Raw genomic sequence first — 12,928 nt, forward strand, 5'->3', positions numbered from 1 at the left:
CAAGAATGTCCAGTGATACCATGTAATCTCCAGGTTCCATAGCTAGTATGATGAATCGTAAAGTTTACATCCTGAACCTGGGCACCCTGAGGAACTTGTTCAGAGATTTAGGTTGTGGATAGGCCGATGGGTATGTAGTCGGGAAGCCAGCGGACCTATTCCCGACAGCCGGCATCCTGACTGCTTTATCCAGGAGAGGGTTAAATGTTAAAGGGTCTAAATCTAGACGCCTGTCATTTTACAGACGCTGGGAGACCGGCGCCCGGCATCCCGATTGAAGTGATGCTGGGCGCCGAGCGCGGACAGCCGCGGGGGGATGGTTAGGTTTAGGGCTCTGGGGGGGACTTAGGGTTAGACACCACCCCGGTGAGCCCTCTTCTTGTCCAGAAGAGGGCTCATGGAGAAAAACTGAGATACCACTTCTTTTACCCAAGCATCCTTGGTGGTGTGACACCAGTACTGGGCGAACTGAAGAAGTTGGCCTCCCACCCTGGGATCCCCCAAAGGGAGACCCGTCCCTTCAGGCTTTGGGTTTATACTGTGACTTGGAAGTAGGGCGTCTGGCTCTCCTGGCCTGTTTCTTAGGCTTAGAGGTCGATTTGGCCGCTGATTGTCTAGGAAAAGCCTTTTCTTTGGGCTTTCCTTGAGAACGAAAGGACCGAAAGGAAGAGGTTTTAGCCTTTGAAGGTGCAGTCGCTGATGGCAGAAAAGAGGATTTAGATTTCGCCAGTATGTCTACAATTTTGTCCAGGTCTGGGCCAAACAATATCTCCCCATTGAAGGGCAAGACCTCCAGGCCCTTTTTGGAATCAGCATCCGCTCTCCAGGAGCGTAACCACAAGGAGCAGCGAGCAGACACAGCCGCGGCCGAGACTCTAGAGGTCAGCAGACTGGCATCCAAAGCAGCTGCATTTCTCATGTGGCCTACCAAAGACCGTTGAGCCTCAGGAGCCTCCTCGGGGAAGGTGTCCTTCAGAACATTTGCCCAGCTCTCTATGGCCTTGGCCACCCATGATATAGCCATGGACGGACAGGCAACAGCTCCTGAGAGAGAAAATTGATTTCAGGCATGTCTCCACCTTCCTATCTGTAGAATCCTTCAGGGAAGAAATGGAAGGCATTGGTAGCGTAGCACTTTTTATCATGCGAGTGACATGAGAATCTACCACAGGCAGTGATTCCCACTTCTTGCAGTGACCCTCAGGAAACTGCTAACATGATGCCAAACGCTTTTGTGGTTGGTACCTCTTACCAGGCGATTGCCAGGCCTCCGCCATGTGGTCTACCAGCTGGTCAGAGAGGGAAAACTGCTGTTTAAACTGAGGGTGTTTGGATTTAAGGGCAGGTTTTCGTCATCCTCTATAACTAGAATGGAACAGACTGCCCGCACCAAAGCAGGAACATAAATACTTGATTTAGGTTCCACCTCCTGTGGAGGGGCATCGGAATCAGACGCATCATCCACCTCCCCATCATCTGATGACACATCTGTGTCGGAGAATTGTGTAGACTGAGACGACAACACAGGGCGTTTAGATGCCTTCTTAGGCCTTTCGGTCTGAAAAGCCGTAGAGGAAGCTGACAAACTCTGTACTGAATTTTATAAAACAGCCACCCAGGGTGGCTGTATAGCTTGTGTAATATTTAATCCATATGTATTAAATTATCCCTTATCTGAGAGCGCTGTCTATCATTTGCCCATTCTTTGCCTTTATATAGGTTTTAGAGCTACACCTATACCTTGACAGCAGCTGTAGATTAGGGTATTTATTTTTAATGCCCCTATTACTAATTCATATATTGTCATTATTGGGAATTGAGCGCTTGATCTTTTTTGCTTGTGATCTTTGGCTGTATAGCTTGTGGTAGTCCCTGAAAGTGAATGACAGACTGTTGTGGTACCAGAGGGGATTGCATGTACTGTGGTAATCCTTGGTAGGAAGTGACAGTCTGTGGCACAGGAGTAGACTGCAGCAATTGCGGAGTACCCTGAGAGAGGATGGCTTGGTGGGGTAACTCCATATGGGGTACAAGAGCCAGGACCGCCAGGCGACCCACAATGGAGGTCAGTACCTGAGAAAAAGCCGCCCAAGGTGGATCCTGTTCCGATGTTGGGGGGTTTGAGGGGCCAGGTAACTCATAGCACCATACACATAACCCACACCTGCAGGACATAGCCTGCGGAATAGTATAGTGGGCGCAGCATTGCGCTCAACCTCCTGGACAGACATGTCTGACTGACAGTATAAATATATTGGAAATATCAGGAAGCACTACACTGGTCCTGACTGACGCTAGGATTAGCTGCAGGGACCCACTCACAATGTATGCAATACACTGGTCCAAACAGAATATGGCACCATGCAGCATACAATCGTATGTGACAGACTCCACAAATATAATACACTATATATGTAAGGTCTAAGCACCACCCTAACCACACTGGTATTAGGGCAGATAGAAAAAAAAGGGGATAGATATAATTGACAGTTTGGGAGAAAAGACACAGTCAGCGATAGCACAAGTCACATACAATGCAGAATTATGGTATATACTGCAATTTAGGCACTACAATCACCTGCCCAGATTCAGTGTCTGGGAAGGCTATAGCACTGCATACACCAACCTAAGGGAAAGGTACGGAGAGGGACTGGACCACGTGCTGTCCTGAGACACCTGCAATGCACCAGTAAAGAAAAAATGGCTGCCGGAGATCTCAGAGGGGTCGTGGCCGCAGGAGGAGGCAGCTCAGCAAAGCCCTCCCTCAGAGGAAAGGCGTGCTGAGCTGAGGAGCCGCTACAACAGGGAAGGCTGTCTTCCCTGGCTGGCAGTTAAACCGAGGGACGCTGGTTCCCGCACCAAAACGACGTCCCTGGTGGTCTAGTGGAGCGCAAGCTTTGGGGCCCCCCTGCATGAACAGTGACCCGACTGCAGCCGGGGACCAACGTAAACTGAGGTGCTCTGGCTCGGGGTATAGGGAGGATGGTCCAGTGCATCCTGGGAGCTAAAGTTTTAACTGCGTGGTGCCCGGGATCCAGATCCAACCTACACCTCAAGGTCTCTCTTTCTACGAAGTCCATAGGGAGACCTTGGGGTACAGCTGGATCTGGATCCCGGGCAGCACGCAGTTAAAAGCTTTGCTCCCAGGATGCACTGGAACCATCCTCCTCTATACCCCGCCCCCGAAGCACCTCAGTTCGTAAGTAGCCAAAGGCTGGAGGAGGAAAAAGAGAGAAGGAAGACTTGGAACACTCGAGAATCACACTCACAGAGGAGACGGAAAACCGGTGACCAATACAAGAGCCCATATGAAGCCAGGTGCGTCACGGCGGGTGCCCTGTGGACTTCAAAGAAAGAGAGTTAAAGGTAAATTCTTGCCATAACTCATTTTCTTCTTCAGGGTCCATAGGCTCCACAGGGAGACCTTGGGGATGTCCCAAAGCAGTCCTTTTAAGAGTGAGGACTCTCCTGCGCTGAGAAGAGAATCCGGCGCACAAATGAAACATCCTGAGAGACAAAGGTGTCAAATACATAGAACCTCAGTAAGGTCTGAATGGAAGACCACGTGGCCGCCTTACAAGCAGAACAGCCGAGGGGCCATGGCGAGCTGCCCAAAGGCAGAGTAGGATGAGTCTTAAAAGAAGCCGAAACAGGAAGACCTTCCTGTGTGTAAGCCTCTGAGATAGTCATATAAAGCAGTCTTGGAATTTTCATTTTTGGCCGAGTTTAATGTCCGGGGCATAGGGAAATTTTATTATGGGGGCACAAATGTGGGTGAGTCGTGTATCAAAAATAAGCACCAGAATCAAATTCTGTCATCATGTGGATTCATTTGGGAGAGGTACCTATATTTTCAAAAGAAATTGGGGCACAGTACCTCCGTCTTATTTGAACTTTGCTAACGCCTCGAAGGGAGACCGGAGGGAATAGATATGCAAATTGGAAGGTCCACTTCACTGACTATGCTTCTACGAAGGTTGCTTCGGTATCTCTAGATCTGGACCCGTACACCGGCAGTTTGTTATTGTGTCGGGAGGCAATGAGGGCCACATCTGGGAGGCCCCATCTGCTCACTAGGAGTTGAAACACCTCTTGATGAAGAGACCAGTCCCTGAGATGCACGTCGTGACGGCTGAGTCCACCTTCAAATTGAGAACTCCCGGAATGAACACTGCAGGTGGCCAGGAGGTAACGCTGGGCCCATATCAGAATGTGACACTTCTGTCATTGCTGCCCGACTAACACACAGACCCCGGGTTCCCGCCGAGATCCCCAGATAGATACTGGCGTTGCGGTGCTGGCGGGTTGACGGAGCGGCAGCACAGACATCCAATGGACAGTCTGTTGCTGCACGCTCTGGAGATAGTTTCACTATCGTAAGTCATAAAATAAAAATGTACTAGCTTTAGGGACTGCTAAACAGCCCCTCTGCAATAACAGTGACCAGACTCCTGCTGGGCACCAACTCAAACTGAAGTGCCTCTGGCTTGGGGGCAGGGTTATAGGAAGAGTGGACCCAATGCATCCTGGGAGCCAAAAGCTTTAACTGTGTGGTGCCCAGATTTGGTTCCAAACCTATATCCCAAGGTCTCCCTGTGGAGCCTATGGACCCTGAAGAAACTCTGGTTTCACTAATTAACATTAAGCCTGCTACTATAACCTGCAAAGATATTTATCCTGACGCATCCATACAAACGCACTAGAACCTAACTCTGCATTAGCACTTCTCTCTTAATGTCTTGTTTGCTGGCCATACTATCTGCCATGTGTCCCCCATGTTGATCTCTTCATGCTATCTGGCCGCCATTGTCGTCAACCATTTGGTCCATGCACTCACTGTGCTTTTGTTGTTCTCTCTCATGTGTGAATTTGCTCCCTAAACACACACTTAGCGTGTTCAGTATTTCCTCTGTGTATGCATGTCTCTCCACTATATACATCAATATCATACACTGTGGGATCCAGAACATGACGGGGTGGGGAATATGGGATATCTTGCTCTAAAGCTGGGCAAGCTGGATATTTCAGATGATCTGACATATTGGCAATATCGTCTGTGTTCCCGTTTGGTCAGCCGCATCGTCAGGTCGCCCCTACACGTAGCTCAATTTGACGATGTGACTGATGACCCCATGCAGTGGGATTCGGCAGGGGCTGACATTTCGGTCGGTCGGGCACTGGATTGTCTAATGTGTACCGGCCGCCCGATATGTCAGCCCGTCATCCATCCAGTCTCCTGTCAGATTGCTGGGTACACATCGTTTAAATGTGTACACAGGTTACGTTTGAGCACTGCTATCGTCTTAATCGATTATAGTACAATTGTGGGGTGGCAGATTCCCATTTTCAAGCATGTTTCGGTTTCAGATCGGTGAAGTAATTTTATTTTATTTCAATTAGGATTTTCTTTTTGTAACCAGAATTGCTCACAATTTGCACCAGTCATACACATTGTGAATACAATTGCGTAAATTTTGATGAAAGTGAAGTGTCGTGAGACGGATCACACCAAGCATGCTAATAAAGGGTACTCCAGCCAATGCACTGAGGATGGATTTTGAACATCTAACCAGTCAATGTTTTTAGATATTTAAATTCATTGTCCTTTGGGAAGATGCAGGTACTTTTTAAATGGACAAGTTTAGCTGCAAAAATCACAATTTAGATGTACAGTCATTATGTTCAATGTGTGATGCTTAAATGTAAGGACCATGGACTTTTATTGTACAGTATGTTACCGTAAAGAGCAGATTGTAAATTAATATATAATGTTTTGGTTAGTGTGCAGCATACAACTAACATTCTCAATTTGTCTAAGAAACCAACACAAATAGCAACGATAAGTAGCATTAATCGTACACAAAAAGTCATAGAAAATATTTTATTCTTATTTTACAAAAAAATAACTGGCTGGGGCATTCTGTAGAGTTACAAATTTAGTTACAATTTCAAACATGGTTCCATCATGGGCAGATGTGTCTCCAAAAGACCGCTTGGGGCTAGCTCCTTCGAAGGGACAATAGGTTTGTAGTGGAGGTCTCAAGTTTACAAAAGTACTCCTCAAGCTTGGCCTTCAGCTTCTCAAGTAGCTATGAAAAAAGCAAAATATTATACAGTGTTAAATGACTGCACACAATACATTCCATTAATCACTCAGATACACGCGTTACAAACAACCCTAGGGGGTCATTTCAATTTGACACGACTTAGGCGAGTTTGCGAGTAAGTGCGGCTATATGCCGCACTTGTGGATTTTTGCTTGCAGCCCTATAGGGTATAAAAATCCACGAGTCCGGGGTAACAAAAGATCACGAAAGGGGGGAGTTCCACGCTATTACAACGGCAACTCGCCCCACTCCAATTTGATTGACCCTTGCAATTTTTATACAACAAAATAATTAAATGGATACTTCCAACTTAAGGGCGTTATCAGATAAAAAACATATTGGCTTGCAAATGCCCTTCTGACAATTCACAGGCTGCGGTTTTTACCTATTGTGGGCAAGAGATTTGCTCCTCTTAAAAAAGAGGTGATCGAAATAATTTTGTCTAACTCTGGGTCAAGCAAAAGCTTCTTAGATAAAAGGACAAGTTGACTATTATATGAAGTCTTGGAAATAATCTCCATCCCCCAGACCTTGACCCTCATACATTGGGATCTTACTAATGGAGATCTAATACCATTTATGCATACAAACGGCAGGTGGAGGTAATCAGTGTATCTAAATAACAGTTTATATGTCTACTGCATTAATATTCAAATTGCAATTTACAAAAGACTCAATCTCCGTAATTATCATGATAATACAGTAATGTCATGTCTTTTAGTTTAATATACTGAATGTGCATATCTGATGATAACAAGAGATATGGTAAGAACTTATCTTTGTTATCTCTGTTTCTACGAAGTCCATAGGGTCCACAGGGTTGACCTTGGGGATATAGCTGGATCAGGATCCATGGGCACCACACAGTTAAGCTTTTAGCTCCCAGGATGCACTTGGGTCCTCCTCTATATCCCGCCCCCGAACCACAGGCACCTCAGTTGGTAAGCAGCCTAGGCCGGAGGAGAATATGGAACAGAGAGAAGGAAGACTGGAACACACAAGAAACCATACTCACAGAAAAAGGAGACGGAAATACCGGTGACCAGCAACACAGCCCATTAGAAGCCAGGTGCGTCAGGGCGGGCGCCCTGTGGACCCTATGGACTTCGTAGAAACAGAGATAACAAAGGTAAGTTCTTACCATATCTCTTGTTTTCTACTTCAGGGTCCATAGGGGGTCCACAGGGTTGACCTTGGGGATGTCCCAAAGCAGTTCAACTAAGGGCGGGGACGCTCCTGTGCAGAAAGAAGAATCTTGCGCCCGAAGGATGCATCCTGAGAGGCAAAGGTGTCAAACGCATAAAATCTTAGAAACGTTTGAACCGAAGACCAAGTGGCTGCCTTACACAGCTGAACAGCTGAGGCACCACGTTTAGCAGCCCAAGAAGGGCCCACAGAACGAGTGGAATGAGCCTTAACAGAGGCTGGAACAGGTAAATGCTCTCGTATCTAAGCCTCCCTAATAACAGAACAAAACCAACGGGCCAAAGTCTGGTTGTTGGCAGGCCAACCCCTCTTATGAAAACCAAAGAGGACAAACAAGGAGTCGGACTTTCGAACAGAAGCAGTCCGATCAACATAAACTCAGAGCACGGACAATGTCCAACGAAGTCTCCCCTGCTGTAAGATCAGGGGACTGAAAGGCTGGGACCACCAGTTCCTGATTGATATGGAACTTAGAGACAACCTTAGGTAAACACTCAGGACGAGTGCGAAGCACTGCTCTGTCCTGGAGAAAATAATTAAGAAGGGGGGACTACATGAAAGTGCCCCCAACTCGGAAACCCTCCTTGCTGAAGCAATAGCCAGGAGAAACACAGTTTTAAGCGTTAACCATTTGAGGTCAACTGACTCAAGAGGCTCAAAGGGAGGACCTTGCAGAACTCAAAGAACCACCGCCAAATCCCACGGTGCCACCGGAAGCACAAAAGGTGGCTGAATCCTGAGAACACCCTGGAAAAAAGTCTGTACGTCCGGTAACATAGCAATTCTACGTTGGTACCAAACCGATAAAGCAGACACGTGCACCTTCAGAGAGGAAAGGCGTAAACCTAAGTCCAAACCCGACTGAAGAAAAGCCAGAATCCTTGAAACTCTGAATACCTGAGGATCATAAGTTTCTGGACTCACACCACTGAAAGTACGTGTGCCACACTCTATGGTAAATCCTTGCAGAAGCAGGCTTGCGTGCCCTCAGCATGGTAGAAATAACGGAACTAGAAAAGCCCCGGGACCTTAAGACGGCCGTCTCAAGAGCCACGCCGTCAAAGACAGACGACCCAGATCCGGGTAAAGGTAGGGCCCCTGAGACAACAAGTCCTGCCGCTGAGGAGGAAGGTACGGAACGTCGATGGACAGACTCTGTAGGTTGGAGTACCACGGACGTCTTGGCCACGCTGGGGCCACCAGTACCAGAGTGCCTCTGTCCTGCTAGAACTTGCGCAGGACCCAAGGCAGAAGGGATATCGGAGGAAACAGATATGCCAGCTGAAACGTCCATCTGACCTACGGAGCGTCCACCAGACTGGCGCCGTCGTCCCTTGTCCTTGACCTGTACACGGGCAACTTGTGATTGTGACGAGAGGCCATCAAGTCCATCTCCGGCAGTCCCTACTTGTCCATGAGTAGTTGGAATACCTCTGGATGAAGCGACCATTCCCCTGGATGCACGTCGTAACGGCTGAGGAAGTCTGCCTCCCAATTGAGGATTCCGGGAATGAAGACTGCCGAGATCGCTGGAAAGTGGCACTCCGCCCAGGTTAGGATGTGAGACACTTCTGCCATCGCAGCCCGGCTGCGAGTTCCTCCCTGGTGATTGATGTACGCCACCGTGGTGGCGTTGTCTGACTGCACTTGCACTGCCCTTCCGTGAAGAGTGGTGCCGGCCGACTGCAGAGCCCTGTACACGGCTCTTAGTTCCAGAACATTGATGGGGAGAGCCGCTTCCTCCGCTGTCCAACGACCCTGAAGTGACAAGGAGCCTGTCACCGCCCCCCAACCCCGAAGACTGGCATCTGTCGTGAGCCGAACCCAGTCCGGGATCCAAAAGGGGCGAACCTCGAGGAGGTGAGCTGTTTAAAGCCACCAATTCAGGGACTGTCGTACATCCGAAGATAGCACCAGCGTCTGTGACCGGATCCGGTGAGGCAACCCATTCCAGTTTGCTAGAATCAGCCTCTGCAGAGGCCTGGAGTGAAACTGGGCAAATTCCACCATGTCGAATGCCGACACCATGGAACCCAGCACTCTCATTGACGAGTGTACTGAAAGACTGGCACAATCCAGGCAACTGCGTATCCGCAACTGTAGGGAAGATACCTTTTCTGGAGTTAGAAAGATCCCCTGCTGATGAGAGTCTAGGAGGGCCCCCAGATGGACCATCTGCTGAGATGGGATCAGGGATGACTTCCTCCAATTTATTAACCACCCGTGCATCTGCAGACAAGCCACCGTCAGTTGGAGATGTTGCAGCAGAACCTCCGGAGAGCTTGCCAGCAATAGGAGGTCGTCCAGATACGCTAACAACCGTACCCCCTGGTTCCGAAGGTGGGCAGCCATAACTGCCATCACCTTGGTGAACACCCTCGGCGCTGTGGAGAGCCCGGAACTGGTAGTGACGGTGCAACAGAGCGAACCGCAGACACCTCTGACGTGACGTTGCTATCGGCACATGGAGGTAAGCGTCCTGGATATCCAGGGAGACCATGTAATCCCCTGGTTCCATAGCCAGAATTATGGAACACAAGGTTTCCATTCTGAACCTGGGAATCCTGAGAAACCTGTTCAGAGACTTTAAATTTAGAACGGGTCGATGGGAGCCATTGGGTTTCTGTACCAGAAACAGCAGAATAGTACCCCATCCCATGCTGAGATTGTGGAACAGGTACAATGACCCCTGCAGTCAGCAAGGAGTCTATAGCTTCCCTGATCAGCATAGCCTTGGCTATGTCCTGAGAAGGACTCGTGCAGAAAAACTGGTGAGGCGGTCTGCGCCGAAAAGACAGGGCGTACCCCTGGGAGACCACTCCTCGCACCCAGGCATCGGTGGTGGTATTGAACCAGCTCTGGGCGAATTGAAGAAGTCGGCCTCCCCTCTGGGATCCCCCAGAGGGAGGCCCGTCCCATCAGGCGGAAGGCTTATCTTCCTGTCTGGAAGAGGGACGCCTGGCACTCTAAGCTTGTTTCTTGGACCTAGCCAGTCTATCCACGATCCTATCCAAGTCTGGACCAAAAAGTAATTCCCCATTAAAAGGTAAGGCCTCCAGGCCCTTGTTTGAATCAGCGTCTGCTCTCCAGGACCTCAGCCATAAGGAGCGGCGGGCATGCACAGCCGCAGCCGACACCCTAGAGGTTAGCAGACTAGCGTCCAAGGAAGCTTCTCCAATATAAGAAGCCGCATCACTCATCTGTCCTAGTAATGCCCTCTGGACTTCCTGAGTATCCTCAGGAAAAGTGTCCCCTAAGGCATTGGCCCAACCCTCAATGGCCTTAGCCACCCAGGAAATGGCCATGGACGGGCGAGCAATTGCTCCCGAGAGGGAATAAATAGACTTAAGGCAAGCCTCAAGCTTTCTGTCCGTGGGATCCTTTAACGAGGAAACTGACGGTATTGGCAGCGTAGCACTCCTAATAAGGCGTGTGACATGGGAATCCACCGCCGGTGGAGCTACCCACTTCCTACAATGCGCCTCCGGGAATGGATAATTGGAAGCCAACCTCTTTTGAGGCACAAATCTCTTACTGGGTGTCTGCCAAGCCACCGCCATATGATCCGTTAATTGATCAGATAGAGGGAATACCGCCGAAGTCACCTTAGTTTTTTTTTTTTTTTTTTTTAAACTAGGGAATTTCTACTTAGGATCAGGTGCCTCATCCTCTATTAGGAGAATGGCATGCACCGCCCTAACCAGAGCTCGTACATTAATAGACGACCGAGATTCCAACTCCTGAGCCCAGGTGTACGAATCGGAGTCGTCCTGGACATCACCCTCATCTGAGGACCCCTCAGTGTCCGAAATCTGCGCCGCATGCAACTTATGTGCACGCTTAGACGCCCCTGCAGACCTGTCATTGTGCAGCATCGACTGAAAAGTCGAAGATGCAGCTGCCAGACTCTGGACTGAACTGGAGAGCACGTCCACCCATGGTGGAGGAGCTGCCACATTGGTCTGGAAAGGCACCACAGACTGTTGTGTAGCAGGAGTGGCCTGAAAATAGATAGGCAATCCTGAATAAGGGTCCACAGTCTGTGACCCAGAGGAACTCTGCAATAATTGCGGGGTACACTGGTAATGGGAAATGGTAGGCTGGGACAGAGTCCTCGTAGGGACAGCAGACGGAGCCGCAAGGCGGTCCGCCAGAGACACCAGCACATGTGAAAACATAGCCCATGGTGGCTCCTGTGTCATAGGGGGTCTGGATTGACCAGGAGTCAACTGACACCGCTCATAAAGGCCATCCAGAGATGCCTCTTCCCTATGTGATCCCGCAGAGCAGCGCCTGCAGGAAAACAACACTGGAGTCCCGGAGTGCTCAACTTCACCCTCAGACATGACCAAATATAATGTACAGACAAAATATATATGGCAATAGAGGAAAAAAGAACTGCACTTCCCTGTGTGTTGAACAACAGTCCTGAATATGGCACTGTGTAGCACACAACTGTATGTGACAGACCTCACAAATACTTGATTTATATATGTGAGGTTAGTAGAAAAGCCCCTCCTCCACACCTGTAGGGCTAAGGAAGAAGGAAAGAGATAGATATAAGCTGACAGTAATAAGAGAAAAATACAGACAGCAGCACTAGCAAGTGTCACATACCATGCAGGAAGATATACTCACTGCACCTTTACACTACACTCAACCGCCCAGATTCAGTGTCTGGGAGGGCTATAGTGCTGTGTACGCCGTCCTAACAGGGGAGAGGTACACAGGGGGACCGGTCCGCATGCTCCCTGAGGGATCTGCGCTGCCACATGTAGAAAAAAATGGCCGCCAGAGACCTCAGAGGAGGAGTGGCCGAGTGAACTGCAGCTCAGGAACGCTAGACATGCAGGCTGAAAAGCGCGCTGAGCTGAGGAGCCGCTGAACAGGAAAGGCTTCCTCCCCTGGCTGGCCATTAACCCCAGGGATGCTGGCTTCCCGCTTGCCGGTTATCCCTGGTGGTCTAGTGGTCCCACGGGTTATGGGGGGGGCCCGCCACCACTGCCAGCAGCCTCCGGTCTGTCCCCAGGACCGGAGGCTAAAGGACTGCATTTAAGGTATCCCGCGCGCCGCCGCTAGCCAGCGACGCGCGGCTTACCTGAATCCCCGGCGACTCCAGCAGCAGTCCTGGGAGGTAGACAGAGTCCGGCTAGTACGGACTCTGTCCTCCCGCCGCGATCCCCAGATCAGTACTGGCGTCGCGGCGCCAGTCAGGGATCAGAGCGGCAGCGTGGGCGTCTGTACAGACAGCCCTTCGCTGCCGTCTGTAGTAAAAAGAGAAACTAAAATAAATAAAATCTATTAGAAAATAAAAAGCATCTGGGGGCTGCTCCTGCAGCCCCCCTGCGCGGTGACCGACTCCAGCCGGGCACCAGCTTACACTGAGGTGCCTGTGGCTCGGGGGCGGGATATAGAGGAGGACCCAAGTGCATCCTGGGAGCTAAAAGCTTAACTGTGTGGTGCCCATGGATCCTGATCCAGCTATATCCCCAAGGTCAACCCTGTGGACCCCCTATGGACCCTGAAGTAGAAATTCTGATTGAGGTTTTTAATGTACCTGTTGCATGCATTAATAAATGTGTAAGTCTACCACACCAGATTCGATTTCTGATGTA

The 12,928-nt window shown here is 49.6% G+C and overlaps 1 protein-coding gene across 1 annotated transcript in view; it reads right to left on the bottom strand.

The window, feature by feature from the left end:
* Positions 1 to 5,866: 5,866 nt before the first annotated feature.
* NUP160 (nucleoporin 160) overlaps positions 5,867 to 12,928 on the bottom strand; it is an 85,670-nt gene continuing 78,608 nt past the window's right edge. Inside the window, exon 36 of the mRNA XM_088448668.1 lies at positions 5,867 to 6,089. Within this exon, the coding sequence (XP_088304794.1) occupies positions 6,000 to 6,089 (90 nt within the window). The 3' untranslated portion in view covers positions 5,867 to 5,999. The remainder of the gene's footprint in view (positions 6,090 to 12,928) is intronic.

Source organism: Taudactylus pleione, unplaced genomic scaffold, assembly GCF_031769625.1.
Source record: "Taudactylus pleione unplaced genomic scaffold, aTauple2 ptg000462l, whole genome shotgun sequence".
NCBI lineage: Eukaryota > Metazoa > Chordata > Amphibia > Anura > Myobatrachidae > Taudactylus > Taudactylus pleione.